This window comes from Furipterus horrens, unplaced genomic scaffold (assembly GCF_987537825.1).
Source record: "Furipterus horrens unplaced genomic scaffold, mFurHor1.1.pri manual_scaffold_3, whole genome shotgun sequence".
Taxonomy (NCBI): domain Eukaryota; kingdom Metazoa; phylum Chordata; class Mammalia; order Chiroptera; family Furipteridae; genus Furipterus; species Furipterus horrens.
The window spans coordinates 20,660,646-20,686,216 of NW_028327173.1; the positions used below are offsets into that span (position 1 = coordinate 20,660,646).

A 25,571-nucleotide genomic window follows, 5' to 3' on the forward strand; every position below is an offset into this window, starting at 1 on the left:
CTCCTAAAGAGTGGGCATGTCCCAGGACCCTCCATGTCCCATTATATAGCGGCAATAGCAATTTTTTAAAGTACATTTTATTGATTATGCTGTTACAGTTTTCCCAATGTTTTTCCTTTTGCCCTCCTCCGCCCAGTATCCCCCTTCCTTCCAGCAGTTCCACACCCCTTAGTTCATGTCCATGGGGTATGCATGTAAGTTCTTTGGCTTCTCCCTTTCCTATATCATTCTTTTTTTTTTTTTAAGTATATTTTATTGATTATGTTACAGTAGTCCCAATTTTTTTACCCTTTGTTCCCCTCCGCCCAGTACCCACCTTCCCTCTAGCAGTCCCACCCCCTTTAGTTCATGTCCATGGTCGTGCATATAAGTTCTTTGGCTTCACCCTTTCCAAATTATTCTTAATTTCCCCCTGTCTATTTTGTATGAACCAATTATGCTTCTTAATCCCTGCACCATTTCCCCATTTCTCCCCTTTCCCCCTCCCAGCTGATAACCCTCCAAATGATATCCATACCTATGATTTTGTTCCTATTCTGGTTTGCTTAGCTGGATTTTGTTTTTATTTTTTAGATTCAGTTATTGATAGTTGTGAGTTTGTTGTCATTTTAATGTTCATAATTTGGTCTTTTTCTTAAATAAGTCCCTTTAACATTTCATATGATAATGACTTGGTGATGATGAACTCCTTTAGCTTTACCTTGTCTAGGAAGCACTTTATCTACGCTTCCATTCTAAATGATAGCTTTGCTGGATAGAGTAATCTTGGTTGCAGGTCCTTGCTTTTCTTCACTTTGAATACTTCTTGTCAGTCCCTTCTTGCCTGAAAAGTTTCTTTTGAAAAATCAGCTGATAGTCTTATAGGCACCCCTTTGTAGGTAACTCACTTCTTTTCTTTTGCTGCTTTTAAGATTCTCTCTTTATCTTGAACCTTTGGAATTTTAATTATGATGTGTCCTGGTGTGGTCCTCTTTGGGTCTAGCTTGTTTGGGACTCTCTGCTACCTGGACTTGGATGTCAATTTCCTTCGCCAAATTTGGGAAGTTTTCATTGTTTTTTCACATAAGCTTTCAATTTCTTGCTCTTCCTCTTCTCCTTCAGGCACCCTTATGACTTGGATGTTGTCACGTTTAAAGTCGTCCCAAGGGTTCCTAAGCCTTCTCATCTTTTTTCAATTCTTGTTTCCTCATTCTGTACTGGTTGATTGTTTTTTTCTTCCTTATGTTCCAAATCATTGACTTGAATCTCAGTTTCCTCCTCTTCACCATTGGTTTTATGTGGATTTTCCTTTGTTTCATTTCGCATAGCATTCACTTCTTCCCTTATGTGTTTGCCATATTTAAGCATATCTGTCAAGTCTGTGAGCATCTTTATCACCAGTGTTTTGAATTCTGCATCTGTTAGGTTGGCTATCTCCTCATCACTTAGTTCTCCCACTGGAACCTTGATCTGTTCCCTCTTTTGGGCCATACTTCTCTGTCTCCTCATCTTGACAGACTCCTATGTTTGTTTGTCTCTTTGTCTTAGGTAGAGCTGTCGCACCCGGTATGTTGTAAGGGGCAGCGCCTTAGGTATCCATCAGTGCAGGTAACCCGTTTCACCACATTGTGGTGCTGTATGTGAGGGAGGGGTCTGAGAGGGAACAATGCCACTTGCTCAGCACTCGCCCCCTTTCCAGGCATTTCTCCCACTTCCCATATGGGATGGTGCCTCTATAGCTGTTGCCCTGGCCGTGGTTCCCGGAGTGGGTGGGTCTGCGGACATTCTAGGACCATGAGGGCCCTTTAAACAAGCGGACTCTTCTGAGAGACCAGCAGTTTCTTCCTCTGCCCCAACCCCCACTGCTTTGCATAGTCAGAAGCAATGAGGCTTGATTTTCCCTGGTGCTGGAACTATGAGGTGTGTGGTCTCATCTGTTGCTGGAAGCGCTCCCCAGGTGTCTCTCCTGACTTTTATAATGTGTGACCGCTCGTTCCGTTGGCTGGTTACAGCCACTGCCTTGCTGCTGCTGCCATCGCTGCCACCACCACACCGAATCCTCTTTGTCCTGTCTCCACCCCTCCTACCTGTCCAGATGAGTATTGCTTCTTTACATCTTTGTCTGTTGGATTTCCATGCAGTTCAATTTTCTGGTAGTTCTGGTTGCTTTTAGTTTTGATGTAGTTCTATTTCTTCTTATTTTTGTAGAGGGTGGTGAAGTGTGTCTATCTACGCCTCCATCTTGGCCGGAAATCTTTACAGCTATTGATTGAATGGCTATATTTGGCCTCATATGTTTTGATTCACCTTTAAGATGTTTTTATATTGAGCTAATCCACTCATTTAACAAATACTTACTGACCATCTACTGTGCCGGGCACAGTTCTGAGCTCATAGGATATACAACAGATAAAACAAAGTCTGCCCTTGTGGAGCTTACATTCTATTAAGGGAAGACAGAAAATAAACTTTACAAAGAAGTAAATGATATGATGTGCTACAAGGTGATGAGTACTAAGGAGAAAAAGGAGCAGGATAAGGGAATGTAGAAAGGTCATGTTTTGGGAGTTTGGTTTATTTATTTATTTGTTTGTTTATTATTTTAAAAATATTTTTAAAATTTATTTTTAGAGAGGGGGGAAGGGAGGAAGAAAGAGGGGGAGAGAAACAGCAGTTGGTTGCCTCTCACATGTCCCCAACTGGGGATCTCGCCCACGAACCATGTATGTGCCCTGTCTGGGAGTCATACCTGCAACCTCTTGGTTAACAGGCCTGCACTCAATTTACTGAGCCACACCAGCCAAGGTGAGTTTGGTATTTTTAAAGAGAGTGGTCTGGGAAGGCCTCTGAGAAGGTCACTGAAAAAAGATCGCAGGAGGTGAGTGAGTGAATGAGTCACTTGTTGGGGGGAGGGGCTGACTGGGCAGAGGGAAAAGCCTGAGGCAGAAGCTTGCCTGGACAGCTTGGAGACACACTGACTGCTTTAGGGAGGGGATAGGTCCTCTGGGGCCATGTGGCCTTTACAGGAGCCATTTTGAGGAACCTTTACAGGGATTTATGCAGAGCCATGACATGATCTGACTTACAGTTTAAAAGAATGGCTTTTATTTCTCTCTAGATAATAGGCTGCCTTTCTTTAAAAAAAAAAAAAAAAAAAAAAAAGGAATGGAAGATTTGGTTCCCTTGGGCCTGTCCTCATGGAGCTGAGTAGTGGCCAGCCCCTTCAGGTGGGGCATGAGTTCTCCCTTTGCCAGAGTCCCTTCCACTCCCTGTTGCTCCCAGACAACGAAACTGTTAGTAGCTATCTGTCATCATATTCGCACTGCTTACAATAAAGAGAAAAACGAGATTTTTTTGGCACTCACATTTCTATTAATGGTACCTTAAGATGGCAGCGTGTTTGAAGTAAGATGGGAGAAAGGTATTACTTTAAGGATGTGAAAAGGAATTCAATTTTTAAAATATGCAAACAAAGTGCTTAAGTCAAATTAATATATATATAATATAAATCCACTCATTTAGATCACTTGCCTGACCTCTGTTGGCATTTGAGTTTGTGATTTCTGGTGTGCATTTAAAAAATGCTGCCATACCCATGGCCTTGTTTGGATACTGTGTGCAGCTATAGTCTGTGAACTTTGTATTCTCTCTGTTTTATAGAAAGGGAAATGGAGGCCAAGAAAGATTCCTAGGTAGGGAACAGCACAGAACTGGTAATATGGTTTATTCCCTGGTCCTTTGCTGTTTCTATAATGGATCTGTTACCTTTATTTATAATTAATAGCCCAAATGCAGTTCCCAAGTGAGGAATGCAAGTGCCTGAGCACCCTTTAAACAGTAAAGAGGCATAAAAATGTATCTTATTCACTATAGGACCATGAGTGAGTAACTTACTTGGCACATAATAAGCACCCACTAACTATGAATATTGTTAATTTTAATAACCCATCTCAGTGTTTTTCAGCCTTTCAGCTTATAACCAGTTGATTGACTGATTTAGTGCAGTGGTTCTCAAGGGTAGGATGGGGGGCAATTTCACTCCCTCCAATCCCTTCCACCCCTTGCCCTGAGATATGCAATGTCTGGAGACAATTTTGGTTGTCACAACTGAGGGGGCCAAGAATGCTGTTAAATATCCAATCAATGCATAGGACAGCCCCCTACAATAAAGAATTACCCAGTCCAAAATGTCAATACGTACCTTCAATAGCGTGAGAAATCCTGCACCAATATAAGGGGACAATCAGTTTCCTTCTGTCTAAAGACACTCCTTAGTCCTCTTGGGTGACTGCATCAGGGAGGTAGCCTTTGGAGTAAGAAAGACTGGGTTCTGCCACTTTGTTATAGTGTCTTTGGTGCATAGTAGGCATTCAAAATGTGTACAATTGAAAACTGAATTTAAGTCACAAAGGTCTCAACTTCATTATGTTTATCTGTAAAATGAGTTTAATATAAAGAGCCCTCCTCTAAATCTGTTGTGAGGAATTATTGGAATAACCGAGATAACCTTGGTAAAGTACTTGCCCGGCTGAATTTTCCTATCCTTTGTCAGGTAATTTCTCCATCCTCCAAACCTGAGTTCTAATCCACATTCAACCCTTTCGCTGGCTGAGTGACCTTGTGCAAGTCACTTTTCCTCCCCCGTAGACCTCGGTGGATTCTCTGTAAAATTACAAAGTTGGCTTCTGATCTCCAAGCACGCTTCTACCACCCAAACGGGACTGTGAAGTTTCCGGACCGGCTTTCTTCCCCCGAGACTAATGGTACGGTCCCTGAACAGCTCCCCCACCCCCCTGTTGCGGACCTTGGTACAGGCCCAGGGGGCCCTGGGTTGCCTCTCCGGGCTGCCCTTGCCCCCTGCCAAGTTCCGGGCCGTGCCTGCGCAAGCTGATTGGCTGGAGCAGTGCCCGGGCTGCGCGGCTATAGGTGAGCCCGGGAGGGGCGGGCGGAGCAGGCTGGAGATCCGCCCCCTCCCCCCTGGGTCGGACGCTGAGCGGAGCAGCGGGCGGGAGGCCTGACCGACCTACCGACGGACGACGGACGACGGACAGACAGACAGGAGGGACGGGAGGCGAGCAAGATGGCGCAGACTCAGGGCACCCGGAGGAAAGTCTGTTACTATTATGATGGTGAGCACCGTCGTTGCAGCAGGGGCGGGACCTGGCCGGGCCGGATCCGGGAGCGGGAGGCTGAGGAGACCTGAGAGGAGAGGCTGGGAGAGGCTGAGGCGTAGGGGAAAGGCTGAGAAAGAAGGCTGGAGGGGAACGGAGGTTGGGGCTGAGGGAGGAGGCTGAAGAGGAAGAAGATCGAGACCGAGGGAAGAGGCTCAGGTTGGAAATCGGAGCTGAGGGAGGAGGCTGAGCGGAATGAGGTCAGGCAGAGGAAGGAGGTTGAGACTGAGGGAAGAGGCTCAAGAGGAGAAGAGACCGAGGCTGAGGGAGCAACCTGAGAAAAGGAGATCGGGCCTGAGGTAGGAGGCTCAGAGGAATGGAAAGGAGGTCGAGAGGTATCACTTGGAGAAGCCTGAAGTAATCTTGGCCCGGAATTCTGAAGTGTGATGGGGAGAGTTTGAGTGGATGGGATTCCCTGGGGGGAGGCTGGTTCTGAGGGAGGAGGCAGAATATGGTGGAGAACGTTTCAAGGGTATATTTTCCTGCTGAGAATACCAAGGTCTTTCACTGCCCCTTTCCTTCCTCATCCTCTTTGGGAGAGTCCTTCAGGAATCACCAACTAGTGGTCACCACTGTCCCTCCCCCAGTCTCTGAGTGGGGCCTGCAGTTGCTACTGGGAAATGGGGCTACTGGGGTTGGAAGGAAAAGGATGCAACTTTTTCATGTAACAAAAATTATCGAGCAGCTTACTCTGAACTAGGTAGCATTTAGGTGCTGGGGCTAGGGCTATTGATCAAGTCACTTCTCATCTTCAGCTCAGTTTGGAGGCTTCGATAGACAGTGGCAGAAAATTGCTCCCCGGTGCCTTGCTGGGATAAAGGAACTCTCTATAGAGTGTTACAGAGGCAATGAGAAGAGGCACCCAGCCCAGCCTCAGTTAGGATTCGAAGAGCAGGAGTTATTAGCCTGGCACAGGGAAGGCAAAGATAACAGCAAGTTCAGAGATGAGAGAGAGGACAGTACCTTTGGAAAACAGAAGGTATGTTTGTATATAGTATGTCTGAGGCATCGAATTGAGGACAGAGTAGAAGGTAGGGAACAGGGGTAAGAGAAAGGTTGCAAGTAATGAGGCTGGAGAGGTTAATGGGGACCTGATCATGAAGGGCTGGGTATACTATCCTAAGGAAGTTGTACTTTATTCTGAGAGCACTTGTGAATCATTGAAGTTTTATATGCAGGTTAGTGACATCATCAGATTTATACCTTAGAATTATCACCCAGGGACAGAAATTCAGTTCAGGAATGTTGGGGTAAAGAAGAAGGCAAGGAACCCAAGTTTCTGATTTGGGCAGTTTGATGCTGAGTATTTGGAGGAGATCATATCATTGATAACTTTGGGTCTTTTGTTTATTTGTTTTTGTTTTTAAGAAATACCTGCATACTTGTTGAGATGTCTGGGGGGTATTATCCAAGTAGAGGTGTCCAGTAGGCAGTTGGACATTCTGGTCTGCAGTTTAGAAGACAGAAATGAAAAGGTAGAGATTTTTGGTGGTTGTCAGCATATAGATAGACACTTTATTATAGAAGGGGTTGCAATCAGTCACCCAAGAAGTTATATAGGGTGGAAAGAGAGGAGGATCCAGAGTGGAATTCTAAGGAAGTAGACCGAGGAAAATTCTAGTGTTCTTCATGCTCTGTACTCCCCCGTCTTAGGACTGTTACTGTGTGTTGGATTTGCCCATTTACTTGTTCATACTTGCTACAGATAGTAAATGCCTAAGGGAAAGGGACCAGGTATTATCTGCCTCTCCATGCTCAACCTTGGAAACAGAGCTAGCTCCTAGTAGGCTCTCTAAATACTTGTTGACTACATGAATAAAGATACAGATGGAATGGCCAGAGATGTAAGTGAACCAGAAAGGGTTGGGTTCCAGTAACCAAAAGAGGGAAGGGATGGCCAAGTGCTGGCAAGAACTGTTTCCTGTGCAGGTTTTGGAACTAAAGAAGTGGGTGAAGGGAAGTCATCAGGTTGAACCCTTTTTAATGAAGCTTGTCCAGGGCAGAGAGAGAGGGTTGTTGATAAAGGGAAGATATAGTGGTTAAGAGCCGAGTGTATTCAAATTCTTATGGAAAATAACCAGAGAGAAGGAGAGGTTGAAGATATAGGGTAGAGGAACTAGTAATGATGGAGATTCATGAAGAGAGCAAGTGAAATGCACACCAGAGCACAAGTAGGGACACTAGCCTTCAAGAGGAAGTTCCTTGATGAGAGGGTAAGTGGCAAGGAGGAGTTCAAATGTAGGTAAGTTTGATGGGGAAAGTTGATGGAGTTTTCAAGGTGAAGTAGGAGAATATTCCTTTTCCTGAGAATGTGGGAGGGCAGCTGGTACAGTAGGAGTCTTTATTATTATTATTATTATTATTATTATTATTATTATTATTTATTTGTGCCTTTTTAAATCGTTATTCTTTTACAGTGCCCCAATTTTTCCCCTGTTGCTCTCCCCTGCAGCACCCATCCCACCCTCCCACATCAATCCCCACCCTGTTTTCCATGTCCATGGGTCATTTATACATATTCCTTGACTAGACCCTTCCCCTTCTTTCCTCCCTTACCCCTCTCCCCCCAATTTTTTTCTTTTAAATATTTTATTTTTTTTAGAAAGAGGAGAAGGGAGGGAGAAAGAGATGGAGAGAAATATCCATCGGTTGCCTCTCCCACTGGGGACCTGGCTCCCAACCCAGGCATGTGCCCTGACTAGGAATTGAACCAGTGACCTTTCTGTTCAGGGGCCAGCACTCAACCCACTGAGCCACACCAGCCAGGTCTACAGTAGGAATCTTGAAGACAGATAGCTGTTAGATAGCTGCTGTGAAAATGGGAGCTAGGAAAATAAATCTAGAAGGATTGCTGGGCGGTGGTGAGGGCACGTTTGAGGCTGAATCTTATAACTTCGTGGTCGTATCAAGTTTGCACAGTTTTGTGATCTCCACACTCCTGGTTTAAGAAGAGAAAAATGAAGCTCTGGCCAGGGAGCTCAGCTGGTTGGAGTGCCGTCCCAGTGCACTAAGGTTGCGGATTCAGTGCCTACTCAGGGCACATACAGAAATCAGCCTGTGGTTTTGGAACTGGGTGGAACAGCAAGTTGCTGTTTCTCTCCTTCTCTCTCCCTTCCTCCCCCCCCCTTTTTAATTTCTTTTTTTATTGTTGTTCTATTACAGTTGTCCCAATTTTTCACCCATTGCTCTCCACTGCCCTCCCTCACAGTCAATCCCCACCCTGTTGTATTGGGTCATGTATACTCGTTTCTTGACTAGACTCTTCCCCTTCTTTCTCCCCTTCTCCTCTTTCTCTCTCTCTCAAAATAAATAAATAAATAATTTTTTAAAAGAGAGAAAAAGGGAAAAGACCCAGTCTTTAGAGAAAAGAGACTGACTTTTTTAAAAAAATATTTACTTATTTACTTATTTTTTTTTTAGCAGTAGGGGAAGGGAGGGAGAAAGAGAGGGAGAGAAACATTGATGCCTCTTGCACACCTCCAACTCAAGCCTGTGCCCTGACTAAGAATCAAACCAGTGACCTTTCGGTTCGCAGGCCAGCACTCAATCCACTGAGCCACACTAACCAGGGCTTTTTCTTAATTTTTAAGTTTTAATTTTTTTATTTATTGAATTTGAGAGAAAGAGAGAGAAACGTTGATTTGTTGTCCCACTTTTTTATACAGCCATTGATTGCTTCTTGTGTGTGCTCTGACCAGAGATTGAACCCACAACCTTGGCACATTGGGACAATCAGCTGAGCTACCTGGCCAGGGCAAGACTTTACTTTTTAAGAAACTGAGGGGAGGGAGGAGGCGAGGACTGGTTGAAAGAAGGTGAAGGGATTAGCCAAAGAACATATATGCCATATATGCCTGACCCATGGACATGGACAATGGTGTGGGGATTGCCTAAGGGAGTATGTAGGGGGACTGGGTTGAGGGGGACAAAAGGGGAAAAATTGAGACAACTGTAATAGCATAAATAATATTTTAAACAGTGAAAATAAAGGAAATAGTTTTGCAGTGAGGTCACTAGCTTGGGACTCAGATTTGGATCTGTTTCTCAGAGGCTTTGCAGTATTGGGCAAGTCACTTATCTTTCTAGCCTCAGGTCACTCTTATGAAATTAAACTGAGAACAGTGGGGAGAGCACTTTTAAAGTTTAAAAGTAGTATCTAAATAAAAAGAATTACTTCATTTAAAATCTCTCAGCAACCTAATTAAAAATTATTAAGAGGATGGTGCTCCCTTAGCCTTCTAGATAAGGTATCTTATAATTGTAGAACATCTATATGCTGTGTTTGGTACATCTTCCTTGGAGATATCAGTGAATATAATACTCCATCTATGAATATTTTAAATGTTGAAATAAAAAAATAAGAAATGTGAAAAAAATAAATAAGGTATCTTAGTTCCTCAATTCTAAGCCTTGACTGGATCCAGGTTTGATAGGCAAGGGAGTTGCTAGGGATTAAGGCCTATAACAGAGACAGGGGTAAGCAGGAATTCAATTATATATCACAATATTAGCCATGTGACTGCTGACTGCTCACAAACTGGATCTGGATCTGGATGTCTCAGCCAGTTCCTTGAGAACCTATTTTACCTGTTGCCATGGCTGATAAGGTTGTCTGAGGGGCCCTAGGAACAACTTTTCTGCCTGCCTTTCTTGCTACTGCATCTCAAGGTCTGTCTGTGTGGGACAAGGATCCCTATTGAATGCCACTTACAGGCTGTACTCTGGCTTGTGGTTGTGGCTGAGAGCATAGCCCCTGCTCTCAGAGGCCTAAGAGATTAGGAGAAGAGGACATCTGAATTAAGTATGGACTTTTAGTTAATGTATCAATATTGGTTCATTAGTCATAACAAATACTTATTTTATTAGTGTAAAATGTTAATAGGGGAAACTGGTTGTGGGTATCTGAAAACTCTACTATCTTTGCAATTTTCTGTAAATCTGCAGTTGGTCTAAAAAATAAAGTCTATTTAAAGAGAAATAGAGACGAGGATGAGATCCTAAACATACAGCTGTTTAGAAGTTTCTCATTATCCCAGGCCATGTCTATGACAAAGAGAATTGGAATGTGGCTTGGATGCTGTTGGTGGCATTCCCCATAGTTCATTGGTCCCTGGAATGAAACCTGTTTCTGGCAACACCAAACCAGTGGATAAGAGGTTGGGACCTTTTTCACTGGTGCTGAAAAATCTGCCTCATCCTGTTGCACGCCAAAGGAGAGATCTTTGGGTGTGCAGTTCATGAGGTTTTGGAATATTATTACAGAAACTTTCTACCAAGTAGACTCACAGAGCCCTCTAGATTAAGTGCAAACTGAAGGAGGTACTTAGGAAACCCAGCGTAGCTTTTAGCACACTGGATTCGAAGTCAGAAGAGTTGACCCCCAGATCACTCATAGCCTGTGCCATCTTGAGCAGGCACTTAACTTCTCTGAGTCTCAGTTCAACTCAATATTTATTGAGCCTCTGTGATGTACAGGGCATATTTGTCCTTGCCTTAAAGGAGTACCCAGTCTTGTTGATATAAGTAGATATGTCAGTAATTCAGACACAAAACAAAATGAGTTAAGTGCTATATACAGATTACACAGAGAGGGAAAGACAATTTATTCTGATCAGGAATATGTTTGGAGCTTGAGCTGGGCTTTGTAGTGTGAGGATCATCAGAGACAGAAGGACATTCCAGGTCAAAGGAACAGTCTGAGCTAAGGGTATTTGATGAATGTGATTGCCATGTTCAGGTTGCTGATAATAATCTAGTATGTTTAGAACAGATACCGGTAAACTTTCTGTAAAGGGTCAGATAGTAAATATTTTAGGCTTTGCATGCCATATGGGTGGGACTATGGCAAGTATTTAACTACTCAGCTGCGCTATTATAATGTGAAGTGAGCCATAGATAGTATATAAACTCATGGGCATGGCTGTGTGCCAATAAAAAATTTTTGTTTGAAGATTTTATTTATTTTCAGAGAGCGGGGAAGAGAGGGAGAAAGAGAGAGACATCAATGTGGTTGCCTCTCACATGCCCCCAACTGGGGATCTGGTCTACAACTCAGGCATGTGCCCTGACTGGGAATTGAACCAGTGAGCTTTCGGTTGGCAGCCCAGGGCTCAATCCACTGAGCCACACCAGCCAGGGCTAAAATTTTATTTACAAAAAAACAGGCATCTTGGCTCAGTGGATTGAGTGTCGACCTGCTAGCCAAGTGTCGTTGGTTCGATGCCCAGTCAGGGCATATTACTAGGTTGCACGTCAGGTCCCCAGTTGGGGGGTGCAAGTGAGAGGCAACCACATAGTGATGTTTTTCTCCCTCTCTCTCCTTTCCCCTCTCTCTAAAAGTAAAATAAATAAACAAACAAATAAATTATTTTTTTAAAAAAAGGCATCCAATTGTATTTGGCCCAAAGACTGTAGTAGTTTGCCTACTCCCAGCTAGAGAGTTGTGAGGGAGGGTGGTGGTGATAGATAGCAGGAAATGAAGCTGGAATGGTAGATTAAGAAAGTTCTTGAATGCCAGGTTACTCAAGTTGTCCTTTACTCTTCATCCTGTAGGGGATGGGGAGCCATTAAGGACTTTTGAGCAGGGGGGTGATGTTATCAGAGCTGTTTATGAGGGGAATAACTGGTGACAGTAAGGCAGATAGTTTGAATTGAAGGCAGAATGACCAATTAGAAGGCCATTGTTGTAGGTGAAGCAAGAGATGATAAGAGGTTAGTTTTGTACAAAATGGAATAAAACTCCCTGTCTTAACTATTTTACAGGGTTATTGTGAGGATCCAGTAAGAAAATGAACGTGAATGTGCTTTTGATACCATAAAATGTCACAATGTACAAGAAGGGAACTGTGGCTTTTAATAATTCTTAGTATTCATGGTTATTTTTCTGTTGTGGGAGTGGATTTCTTAGAGATACAGTGTCACTTCACTGGCTATTGTTTCCAAGTAGCTTTGGAATGAACCCCTCATACACTCTAGTAGTGCCTGTGGGTCCCAGGGGAAGGAAGAAACTGGGCTAGACTGGCATTTATCCAGGATTCCTTGCTTTTTTTTTTTTTCTTTTAGATTTATCTTTCCTTGAGGTGGGTAAGAATCTTAGAGACTAGAATGAACCAGAAAGAGAAGTGGGCTTTTTTGTGTTTCTATTGTTCCAGAGAGAGGGGAAGAAAGGGAGAAAAAGATGGCGAGAAACATCAAAGTGAGAGAGAAACATCAATTGGTTGTCTTTTGTACACACCCCAGGGAACAGAACCTGCAACCCAGGCATGTGCCCCAACCAGAATTGAACATGTGACCTTTTGGTTCACACAGGACAGTGCCCAACCAACTGGGCCACACTGGCTGGGGCCAGAACGAGAGTTTGCCTAGAAGTTTATTGGAAAAATTCCTGGGTTCTCCTGGGAGTGTGGGTCTAATTGTGCCACTGAAACTGTCACTCTTTCTTCTTCAGGGGACGTTGGAAATTACTATTATGGACAAGGCCACCCAATGAAGCCTCACCGAATCCGCATGACTCACAATTTGCTACTTAACTATGGTCTCTACCGAAAAATGGAAATCTATGTGAGTTACTGGGAGCTCCACCCCTCCCTTATCTCATCAACTCTGGGGTCCCTTTGGTTACTTATTATCTTTTTTTCTTAAATACTCATTCATCAAACGTGTTGAGTGACTGTTATGTGGCAGACAGCACTGTAAATGATAGAAATTCTGTTTTTAAGGCATTCACTCTAGGGCTAGAGACTGACATGTACACAGATAAATTCGTGTGTAAGTGCAACAATTAAAAAATGTATAAGTTGCAGAGGTAAGGAGGAATGAAGGAGGAAGGGAGCCTTGGAATGTTTCCTAGAGGTGATATTTGAGCGGAGTTTTAAAGACTGAATGGAATTTAGCCTGGAGTTCAGGAGGGGACTGGCATTCCAAGAGAAGAACATACAAAAAGGCAGAGAGATAAGAACAATATGGTGTGTTTGGGGAAAATATAAGTAATTCGGTATACAGATAGAGTGTAAAGTTCATAGGAGTGAGTGAAGGCAACTAGAGCTGGAGAGGTCAGCAAAGATGGGATATACTGAACTAAGCAGCTCTGATGGGCTGAAAAATCCAATGCCTAAAAAATGTGTGATTGGGACCCTGGCTGGTGTGGCTAAGTGATTTGAGCGCCAGCCTGTGAACCAAAAGGTCACCAGTTCGATTCCCAGTCAGGGTACATGCCTGGGTTGCGGGCCAGGTTCCCAGTTGAGGGTATGCAAGAGGCATACATTGATGTTTCTCCCTTCCTTCCCCTCTCTCTGAAAATAAATAAATACAATCTTAAACAAAAAATCACTTTATTAAAAGAAGAAGTCTGGCAAAAAAAAAAGTGTGATTGGGATTATTGAACTAGTACCAAGTCTCTAGTTACTAGAAAGCATAGACTGACTAATCTCTTTACTCAGCTTTTGGTGATCTTTGGTCCATCTTCCAGTTTTTAAAGAGAAGCTAGAAATCCAGATTATTACATAAAATCTCCCAACAAAAAGCTCCAGTAAAAACTTGTTGGCGCAAGTTGTTTTTTTTTAAGAACCCGTACAAATGAAAACACATCAGTACATCTGTGGACCAAATTTGGTCCAAAGGTACCCAGTTTGGCCCTCTTCCGGAGGCAGTGAATAATAAGTGAAGGATTTTACATGAAAGAGAGATAGGAACAGGCATGCATTTTAGAAGCATGGAGACCAGTTAGGAGGCTGTTGCAAAGGTCCAAATGAGAAAATAAAGAGGATCGGGGGGCCCATGTTGCCTTATGGTAGGAGCATAAGAGTCTGTTGTTAAAGTGTGCCAGCAGCTTAAGTAACCTAGCAACAGCCGTATCTTTCCTCACCATTCCAGAGAATGAAAGGGGATGAGTCTTCCTTCCCAGATGGCCGTGTCATGTCTCAGAGACCATAGAGGCAGCTGAGGAAACCCGAGAGAAGTTAGACAGGAACAAACATTCCTTGGGACCAAAGGTTCTTCATGTATGAAAGCATCTGGGAATGAAAAACATAAAAGGTAGCAAGGTTTTCAGGGACTCTAGAGAGCAGACTAGAATTTAGATAAAGAGAATACCTGAATGTGGAATAGTAAGCACCAAGACCTCTGGAGCTGCATATTGCACATCTACGCCTTGCTAATCTGGCTCCAACTTGCCTCCTTTCCTGCCTCTCCTCCTTTCCTCCTTTCCTCCTTTCTTGCCTCTCCCTACAATTCAGTCAGATCAGATTCTGCCTCTTTCTACTCTGTCCTGACTGGGGGGATTATTCACTGTGCCCCGTAATATCTTTGTCATCTTCAAGAGTCACCTCAAGCCCTCTTTCTTTCATTCAGCATATTTTTGTTGAGTACTGTCGTACCCTGGGGACTATATTAACCTCAATGAGAGATACTGAGAAATTTAAAAATGGATTCTATTTGCAAGTGAGAGGAAAAATAAGCTAATATTTATTGATGATTGCTAGGTGCCTGGCCAAGGCTACCTATTTGTTTTATGTAATTCTTATAACAGCCCTAACTTATAGATCAGAAAACAAGCTCAGAGAGGATAATTAACGTGCCCAGAGTCATATAGCTTTTAATAGATGAGCTAAGACTCCAACCCCTCTCTCTCTGATTCCAGTGTCTGTATCTGTCTGTCCTTTTTTCTTTTCTAAACAATCTTCTAACAAGAAGTCTAGAGGTAGATGGTCTCAGGATTTTTTTTTTTTTTGTCTATGTCATCAGGGACCCAGGCTTATTCTGTCCTTCTGCTCAGTCATCCTTAGCTTATGTGGTTTAATCCTCATGTTTCTTGCCTTGAAGTCACATGATGACTGTCTCCAGGTATCTTGTCTTCATATAACAGAACCCAAAGAGGAAGGGGACAAGAGTAAATGGATCACTGTCCACTGTCTCCACCTTATACTCCCCCTTTGATTAAAGAGGAAAACTCCAGAAATTTCCCAGCAGATTTCTCCTTAAACCTCAATTGGTCATTTGCCATCCTTAGCCCATTCACCAGCAATTGGTTTAGACTAATCACATTTGGGTTTGGGTACATAAACACCTAAGCAAATTGAGATATGTTACCAAGAAAGGAGGGAGAAAATGGCTCTTTGGGAACTGATCAACAGTGGCTGTCATAGAAATTAATAATTTCTTGAAAGTGTCATATGTGTGATATTCTTACTGTAAACTTCTAAAGCAAAACCTCAAAATTGTCCTTCCGAAATCTCTAGACCTTGTTCTCTTTAATAGGACCTTTTTCTTTCTCTGGCCTTACCTTTCCATTGAGTGTGGATCTTTGGTCCTGTTCCCCTAACATTGTCTGCGTGCATCTCTATCTGCTGCTGTCTCTGGGCATTCCTAGCATTCCTTTTCCAAAGTGCAGGTAGCTATTTTAGTAAATGTCTTGAAATTGATGGCTTTTGAGAGTCAGTCCAAAAGGTGCACCTTAGACTTATCATGGAAGTTCCTGTATTACTTCTGTCTCTATACCTGAAGGAGACATGTTGAGGTCTTTGTCACACAATGTCACCCTTTTTGGTCCCTTCCCCAATTCTGTCTTCATTCATACAGTTAGTCTCTCCTAGAATCTACATCCCCACTTTTCATCTGAGCACCTTTCTATTTACATCATCAAGAATCTTGCTCTCTTTCTTGCCTTGCATGCTAATTTTGTATATTCCCAGGCTTCTTATTCATCGCCTTCTGTTTTTTTGTTCTTTTTTTTTTTCTAAAGATTTTATTTATTTATTTTAAGAGAGAAGGGAAGGAAGGGAGAAAGAGAGAGAGAGGAACATTGATGTTGAGAGATGCATCTGTTGGTTGCCTTTCACACACCTCCAACCAGGGACCTGGCCCGCAACCCAGGCCTGTGCCCTGACTAGAAATTGGACCAGCAACTCTTGGGTTTGTAGGCCAGCACTCAATCCACTGAGCCACACCAGCCAGGGCTGTTCCTTTTTTTTTTTTTTAATGTTTTTATAAAATACTATAGATATGAAAGAGTTTTCATAAAATATATACAAGGTGTATTAAAAAAAGAAAAAATATATGTAGGATAGAATGAATCACATTGCAATTAATACCACCTAGTTTAAGAAAAGAAACATTTCTATGACTGTCCCTGTATGCCCTTCCCTGACCCTGTTTTCTTCCCGGAGTTAACCTCTGCCCTGAATTTGAAGGTGATTATTACTTCTTGATTTTCTGTATAGTTTTACCACTGTGTGTTTGTAAATAGTACATGTTTTAGTGTTACATGTTTGAATGTTACATAAATGGAGCCATACAGTATTTATTATGTGAGTTATTATGTGAGTTGCTTTTCTTGCTCACTATGTTCCTGAGAGTCATACATCTTGATGCATGTAGCTATATTTATTTTCATCGTATTTCATTGAAAGAATATACTGTTATTTGTCTTTTATTCATCGGCGGCGGCGGCGGCAGCCGTCCGTCTCGAGAGACGATGGTGTAGCTTCTTAAGAGTCTATCTGCACCGCCGAGAATGGCTGTGCAGTCCGACTCGGGAGTGACACGGTATCTGTCTCCTCCCGTGTTGAATCGACATCTTGCGATGGCGCTGGAGTGTCCTCTCCAGTGAAGCTGAAGCTACAGAGCCTGGGCAGGGTGATATGGAGGGTCTGCTGTTGCCCATGCAGCAGACCCCCCCTCTCTTCGCAGCTGAAGGGTCCAAGGGAAAGACGGAGTCAATACAGCTTGGGTTCAGGTGCGCCGCAGGAGTTGCCGGTGTTGACTACAACGTCAAACCGCCTTAGGGACTCCGGCTCCGGATTTTCTGTCGGGGTTTACTCCCTTAGCCTTTCCCCTGAAGAGGTATGCCGCAAGGCAGCGGAGGTTTTTTGGAGTCAGAGTTTTCCTTCTCTGATGTGCCCTGACTGGAAGATCGAACCAGTGACACTTAGCTCGCAGGCCGACGCTCAATCCACTGAGCCAAACCAGCCAGGGGGCTTGTCTTTTATTATTGGTGTGCATTTGGTTCATTTCTAGGTTTGTGCTATTATTAACACTGCTGCTGTGAACAGTCTTACTATTTTTTAATGTTTTCACTTTTGTTTTTCTTAATATTTTACGTACTTATTTATTTATTTACTTTTAGAGAGAGTGGAAGGGAGAAAAACATAAATGTGTGGTTGCCTCTCGTGTGCCCCCAAGTGGGGACCTGGCCTGCAACCCAGACATATGCCCTGACTGGGAATTGAACCAGCGACCCTTTGGTTCGCAGGCTGGTGCTCAATCCACTGAGTCACACCAGCCAGGGCTGAACATTCTTAAATATGTGCACATATTCTGGAGCTTCACTAGGGGATTTACTAGGAGTAGAATTGCTGGTCAGGATGTGTGCACATAGTCACACTTATTAGATAATGTCAGTATGATTTTCAGTTGCCAGCAATGTAGCAGTTGCATTGCTTTAATTTCTTGACTTGATTTTGTCATTTAATCTTTTTTTTCAATTTTAGTAGGTGTGAAATGGTATCGTACTATTGTTTTAATTTGTATTTCCTTGGTTACTAGTGAGCTTGAGGATCTTTTCATATGTTCCTTGATCATTCATGTTTCCCTATTGACGTTTCTATTCAAGTTTTTTGCCCATTTTTCCATTTGGTTGTCTGGGTTTTGTTTTTGTTTTAATTCGACCTCAGATACACAGAATAGGGTTAATCATTATCCTTGTCTCATAAGTATCAAAAGAAGATCCATGCATGGCCTTCTTTTTTAAAAATTGATTTTTTTGTCTGTTTATTAACTTATTTACTTAATATTTTAATAATACAAGAAACATCCAGATACCTGCAACCCAATCACTCTTCAAAAATTTATTTATTCTCTTGCTCTTAAAAAAAAAGTTATCATATGTGTATGTGCCTAAACAATATCTAGTATTAATTTACTTATTTCTGAATTTTCTTTATTTTTCTTTATTGATTTGAGAGAGAGAGGGAAAGAGAGAGAAATATCAATTTGTTGTTCCACTTATTTGTTTGTAACACTTGATAAATTAATACTAAAATTTATAGAGAAGTACAAAGGGCAAATAGCATGTTGTTTTTTATAAAAAAACAACTAAGTGGGAGGAATTGTACTACTAGATATCAAGACTTAACTAAAAAGACTGGTACTGGCATTGGATCAATAAACAGACCAAGTTAACAGAACACAGAGCCCAGAAACAGACCCATACATAGTGTCTGGAACAAAGTAGGTCCTTAATAAGTATTTGTAAAATGAGTAAGTAAGTATATAAAATTGGTGACACTTAGGTCAGTGAGGAAACAACAGACTTCTCAATAAATCAGCTTGAACAATATGGGGAAAAAGTTCAGTGGAGTCTTATTTCAAACCACATTAAAGACTCAATTCTAGCTATGGTATACCCCACAGATAAGGAGGAACAATTGTACCAGAATATATACAAAGAACTACTATAAATTGGTTAAAAAAGAGAGAGAGAGAGAAAAGGAAAGAAGCCAAACAACCCAAGAGGAAAATGGGCAAAAGAAATTAAAAGACACACACATGCATGCATGCACAGACCTGGCTGGTGTGGCTCAGTGGATTGCATGCCGGCCTGTGAACTGAAAGGTTACCAGTTCAGTTCCCGGTCAGGGCACATGCCTGGGTTGTGGGCCAGGTCCTTGGCTGGGAGCATGGATGAGGCAATTGATGGATTTTTCTCTCACACATTCATGTTTCTCTCCCTATTTCTCCATCCCTTCCCTTCTCTCTAGAAATACATAGATTTAAAGAATTTTAAAAAACATTTCACAGTAGAGGACATACAAATATCATGTGAAGAGATGCTCAGTTTCACTGATCATTAGCAAAATGCAAATCAAGACCATTACATAATGTTTTATACTCATTTGATAGGCAACATTTAAAGTCTAATGCTAAGTATAAGACAGGATGTGAATCAAGATATCTCTCTTTTTAAAAAAACATTTTATTTATTTTTAGAGAGAGGGGAAGGCAAGGAGAAAGAGAGGGAGAGAAACACGCAAGAGACACATCGATAGGTTGCCTCTCACACACCCCCAAATTGGAGGCCTGGCCCACAAACAGGCATGCTTCCAGACTGGGAATAGAACCAGCAACCTTTTGATTCGCAGACTGGCGCCCAGTCCACTGAGCCACACCAGCCAGGGCATTAAGGTATCTCTTATACACTGCCAATGGAAGTATAAATTCAACCACAATAAAAAGCAACTTGGTATTTAATATCCACAGTCCAGCAATGCCACTCCTAGAGAAATAGCCAAAAGAACTTTTTGCATATATGTAGTAAGAGACATGTACAAGGATATTCCCAGGCCCTCACCAGTGTGGCTCAGTTATTTGGGCATCATTCTGTAAAGTGGAAGGTCAGCAATTGGATTTCCAGTCAGGGCACATGCTTGGGTTGTGGGTGAAGGCCCCAGTTGGGGAGCATGCAAGGGGCAACTGATCCATGTTTCTCTCTCACATGGATGTTTCTTTCCCTCTCTTTCTCCCTCCTTTCTCCTTTCTTTAAAACTAAATAAAATCTTACCCCCCCAAAAATATCCCAGTAGCACTGTTTCTAACATTAAAAAACTAGATTAAAAACAAACGAACAAACAACTAGATACAGCCCTGGCCTGTGTGGCTCAGTTGGTTGAACACTGTCCTGAAAAGCTAAAGGCTGCTGATTCAGTTCCCAGTCAGGGCACATGCCTGGGTTATGGCCAGTCAGTAACTGATCAGTGTTTATCTCACACATCTATGTCTCTCTCCCTCTCTTTCTCTGTCCCTTCCCCTCACTCTAAAAATAAATAAATAAAATCCTTAAAATAAAAGAACTAGTACAAATCAAGAACATGAGAGAGTGGATAAATACATGATAAAAATATTCAGCAAAGAGGAATGAAAGACTGTAAGCTATATGCAACAGTATGGATGGATTTTACTAATATAACATTGTGTGATAAAAGCAAGTCCCAGAAAACTACACATAGCATGATACCTTTTTAAAGAAATTCAAGCCCTGGCCGGGTAGCGCAGTTGATTAGAGCATCGTACTGATATGACAAGGTTATGGGTTCAATCCCCAGTCAGAGCACATACAAGAAGCAGCGAATGAATACATAAATCTAGGATTTTGGTTGAAATTTCATTGAATCTATATGTTATCTTAGTGGAGAATTGGTATTTTGATAATATTAAGTCTTTGAATTCATGAACATTGTATATATTTACTTATGTAGATCTTTGTAAAGGTTTCATATAAAGGCTTCCTTTAGATTGTGAAATGTAACACATGTATAGAAAAGTGCCTAAAACATATGTGCAGTTTAACAAATTGATATAAAGTAAATATACATTAAACACCAATTGGTACTTTGCCATCATAGGTGCCATAGCAGGTGCTGCAGGGACTCATGTGATCTGGGCTGCTGGTTGGGGTTAGAGCAGGTGGAAGCCCCTCCCCCATCAAATAAAATTTAATAAACAATCAAAAAACACCAACCAGTTCAAGACACAGAAAATTGCCAGTACCTTAGAAACCTGTATGTGTCCCTTCCTGACCACAGCTGCTTCTCTTCCCCCAAGATGTAGCCAGAGTCCTCACTTTTCTGTTAATTGCTTCCTTGCTCTTATTAAAATTTACCTAAATATGCATCCCTAAATAATATAGTTTGATTTTGCCAAATTGATATAAATGGAATTACACAATATGCATTTTTGTGTGTGTAGCTATAGCTTGTTCATATTAACTACTGTGTAGTGTTTCATTGTAGAAGATACTACAATTTATCCATACCACTGTTAATGGACAGTTGAGATTTTGGCCATCAAATGTGAAGTTTTATGTTCTCTTAATAAAGGTCATGTACATCTTTTCTTAGATTCCTTTCAAGTACCTCCTTTTTTAACAAAGATTTTAATTATTTTTAGAGAGAGGGCAAGGGAGGGAGAAAGAGAGGGAGAGAACATCCCATCGATGTGCAGTTAGTTTCCTCTCGTGCGCCCCCAGCCAGGGACCTGACCTGCAACCCTTCGGTTCGCAGGCTGGTTGGTGCTCAATACACTGAGACACACCAGCCAGGACATAAAGTATTTAAGAAAAATTCGAGGTTCCTCCAGGATTCATGTGTGGAACTGGCTGGGAAGGTGTTGACATTGTCAATGTGGAGTTCAGAACAGAGGTTAAGAAGAGTTTGGACAGTCATCTGTCTAGAAGAGATCGTCGAAGTGGAGCTCTGAGGACACTGCCAAGGGAGGAAAGGGCTTAAAACAATAAAACACCTTCATATTTGGAGCCAAGCCTTGCTCCTTTCACTATATAGGGTGTTTTTTTGTTTTTTTTTTTAAATACAACAATATCCATCTTTCAGTCTTATATTTCTCATTATATTTTAGTGAGAATTAAATGAGAATCAAATTGTGCCTGGAGCCAGACCTCTGGGTTTCCTAATCCAGTTTACTAGTTTGTAACCTTGGGTAAATTACTGAACCTCTCTGCTGTAGTTTCCTTACTGCAAAGGTGAAAATAGTACGAAGTTTAAAAGGTTGTTGTAAGGATCATATGAGATAGCACATAAAATGTCTGAAATAGAGACTGGCACAGAGGAAACACTCAATGTTAGCTGTGTGTTGAGAATGCTTTATAAACTATAAAAGTATTGGTAACCAGAAGAGTGCCATCTTTGAAGAAGACCTACCTTGATGGGATGGGGGGAAGAGAATTTTTTTTAAAGGTTCAGCATTAATATTTTTTCAGATTTTATTTATTTTACTTTTATTTATTTTTAAAAATATTTTATTTATTTATTTATTTTTAGAGAGGGGAAGGGAGGGAGAAAGAGAGGGAGAGAAACATTGATCAGTTGCCTCTCAACACCCCCAACTGGGGTCCCAGCCCACAACCCAGGCATGTGCCCTGACTTTTTGGTTCTTTTTGGTTCGCAGGCTGGCGCTCAATCCACTGAGCTACATCAGCCAGGGCATAAGAAGATAATTTTTTAAAAGAAGTAAGGAGAGGCCTGGCTGGTGTGGCTCAGTGGACTGAGTGCCATCCTGCATACTAAAGGATCGTCAGTTGATTCCCAGTCAGGGCACAAGCCTGGGTTTTGGGCCATGTCCACAGTTGGGGGCGCTTAAGAGGCAGCCGATTGATGTGTCTCTCACACATCAATGTTTTCTCTCTCTCTTTCTTCCTCCCTTTCCCTCTCTCTAAAAATAAACAGATAGATAGATAAATTTAAAAGTGGGAAGGAGAAATCAGAATGTTGGGCTAACCAGGAAGTCAATATCAAGTTTTAATGTGAAGGATGTCATCAGAATTGTTGGTGTGATGGTGATTTATAAATTTCCTGTTTATGAGGTCTGTCCGGGAAAAGTTTAGCTGTTGTTAATATGATGATAATGGTTTGCTTGACATCCATGTAACCTGGCAGCCAAGGAGAGTGGACTGGAATGCACATATGTGAACAAGGATGACTTCACTGTACTAGTCAGTAGGGGTGGTAGATGCAGTTGAGTGAGCATGTGTACTGTGTGGCTGTCGCATTCAAAATGATTGAGCTATTAGAGCAGCAAATCTGCATAAAATTTTGTGTTAAGCTTGAACATTCCTCCACGGAAACTATTGTGATGATTCAGAAGGCCGCAGCTATGGGTAACTAGTGATTGGCAGCTTCATCGCAACAATGTGCCCACTCACACACCAGGTCTCGTGCAGAGTTTTTTTAAGAAACATAAAATCACCCAGGTGACTCAGCTCCCGACAGCCCAGATGTGGCGCCCTGCGACTTTGGGTTTTCCCAAAACTAAAATCACCTTTGAAAGGGAATAGGTTTCAGACCATCAATGAGATTCAGGAAAATACTACTGGGCAGCTGATGGCAATTGGGAGAAGTGTGTGAGGTTCCAGGGTGCCTGCCTACTTTGAAGGGGACTGAGGCGTCATTGTCCTATGTACGATGTTTCCTATATCTTTTATCTTCTTCAATAAATGTCTGTTTTTCCTATTTCATGGCTGGGTACCTTCTGGACAGACCTCATATTTTAATCATTAGTCACACCTTCTTTTTGAACTTTTGGAGCCATTTGGCCCATAATTATATATTGTTATATTTAATATTAAAAAGAAGTAATAATTTGGTCCTGGCCAGTGTGGCCTAAGATTTAACAATCTCATTCAATTCTCACCACTTTCCTGTAATGTAGATGTTATCCGTATATAGTAAATGAGGAAATTGAGACTCAAGAGGTGGACTTGCCTAAGCAGCAGAGCTTGAGTTACAGTCTGGGTCTTCTGATACTGACTCTCCTTTGATAATTTTATTTGCCTAATTAGGCTGTAAGTTTCTTGAGGCCAGAATCTAATCAGTAATTTCTTTTTATCCTTTACAGCACCTAGCTCAGTGCTGGGCAGATACAAGTGTTCAAGCTAGACTGCGTGAAGGCTGATGTGTAGTCAAGAATAACATACCCTTTCTCCTCTCTGCCCTCTAGCGCCCTCACAAAGCCAATGCTGAAGAGATGACCAAGTATCACAGTGATGACTACATCAAATTCTTGCGCTCCATCCGCCCAGATAACATGTCTGAGTATAGCAAGCAGATGCAGAGATGTAAGTCCATGGTGTTCTCTCCCTCCTTTCAAGCCCCCATTTAGCTCTCCCGTTCAATTGGAGGCGCCCACCCTGCTTTCCTTTGTACCTCTCATTCAGTGACACCTGATACCCTTGCCTTCCAAAGGTGCCAAAGTACTTCTTTTTCCTTGTTTCTGATTGTGAGGAATAGAGATTGAACCTTGTCCAGTTAGGTTCACAACATTTTCCCAAAAGAACTGTAGTTGTTGTAATGTTAAAAGCACGGACCTGGGAGTCAGAAACAGGAAAGTACAGATCCTAGCTCTGACTCTTAACTAACTGGGCAAGTCACTTTCCCTCAGATTTTCTCTTTTGTAGAATAGACTGTATGTCATCCTGTACAGCTGACCTACTCTCACCCTGTTAGTATTAATTGAGATTTTAATGGACATAAACAAAGGTGTGGGAATTGTCTGAGGGAGTGGGTGGTGCTGGGTGGCGGGGGGCAAAGGGGGGAAATTGGGGTAATCATAATAGCATAATTAATAAAATATAATTTAAAAAAGAGAACTTAGCAGTCAGTTAGGACAAGCTCTAGATGATGTAATCTTTGAGTTGAGGTGATTCTACCCCTGCCCCCTGGGACTTGAGACAGAATAAGTCCCATCTCAGAAGCAACACTCAGTTTGTAGGAATTATGGGGATTACTTTAGCTGTGGGGGGGTATGTTCAAAATTGGGAAGAATGATCATACATTACTTTTCTCGTGTTATTTTAGAAATTCTCACTTAGCATCTACTATCTCAATAAAGCAATGTATTGTAATAGCATTGTTCAAAGATGTTTTGATAGCTTATGACAGCTTATTTTGAAATACCAGCAAATCTGTGGCATTTGTTTGTTGCTGCTGGCCACAAGGTAGCCTGAGACTCAAAACAGAAAATTATTTATTCATTGCAATAATTGTTCAGGTAATGATTACAGAACCACAGAGACCTTCTTTGAAACATTAAGTTTCACAACTGCAGGAGCTGCTCGCCCCTCTGAGTGAAGTATTTGCTCTCTGAATTAGCAGGGTCTTATTTCCTTTCAAGGTGAGACAAATTCATCCCTTTGCTCTAGATGGCTTTAGGGATTTTCATTACCTATTTAGGCTAGCAATCAGGCTCCACTGTCGGCAGAGAGGTCTCTTATTAGAGGAACAGCTTGGTGTGAGGCAAGAAAATGAATTTGATGTCTTGGTTTGAATCCCTTAGCTCTGCCACATAGAAAGTGTTCTTGGATAAGTCTCCTAGCCTCTCTGAGCTTCTTTTCCCTTCTCTAAAAGGAGACAGTAATGCTTATCTCATAGTGGAGGTTGGGGGCGGGGGATGAGTGAGAAAATGTATTCAAAGCACTATCTATCACTGAGTAAGTCGCTTTTGCTAGTATGACTTAACGACTTTTTTATTTTCAAAGGCAGAAAAAATATTAGGACCTCGGGAGTGCACAGGTTTGGCTCTGGTTCCCAGATTGCACTAATTTTCCTGAAACCAGCACTCTAAACTTGTGCATTCACAAGCTAGGTCTGGGATTTTATCTCATTGAAGATGTGGAGTAGGAAGAATGAGGCTCTTTAAGGACTACAAGGTACCTTATTGCCTTGATTTATAGGATATAGAGAGATGTCACTTAATAAAGTGTTTTATAACCAAAGGTGTCTACAGAGGTACCAAGAATGGAAGAACTGAGGTCTTTTTAAATATTTACCAACATCTAACCTAGGAAATTGTACCTGTAATAAGACCAACTAAGTCAGGTTACCTTGCTCTTGACTAGAATGATATGCTTTGTGGTCACTT

General features: G+C 41.9%; 1 protein-coding gene across 1 annotated transcript in view; it reads left to right on the forward strand.

The window, feature by feature from the left end:
* Positions 1–5,019: 5,019 nt before the first annotated feature.
* HDAC1 (histone deacetylase 1) overlaps positions 5,020–25,571 on the forward strand; it is a 30,867-nt gene continuing 10,315 nt past the window's right edge. Inside the window, exons 1-3 of the mRNA XM_090269021.1 lie at positions 5,020–5,108; positions 12,598–12,710; positions 23,652–23,769. Of these exons, the coding sequence (XP_090125147.1) occupies positions 5,060–5,108; positions 12,598–12,710; positions 23,652–23,769 (280 nt within the window). The 5' untranslated portion in view covers positions 5,020–5,059. The remainder of the gene's footprint in view (positions 5,109–12,597; positions 12,711–23,651; positions 23,770–25,571) is intronic.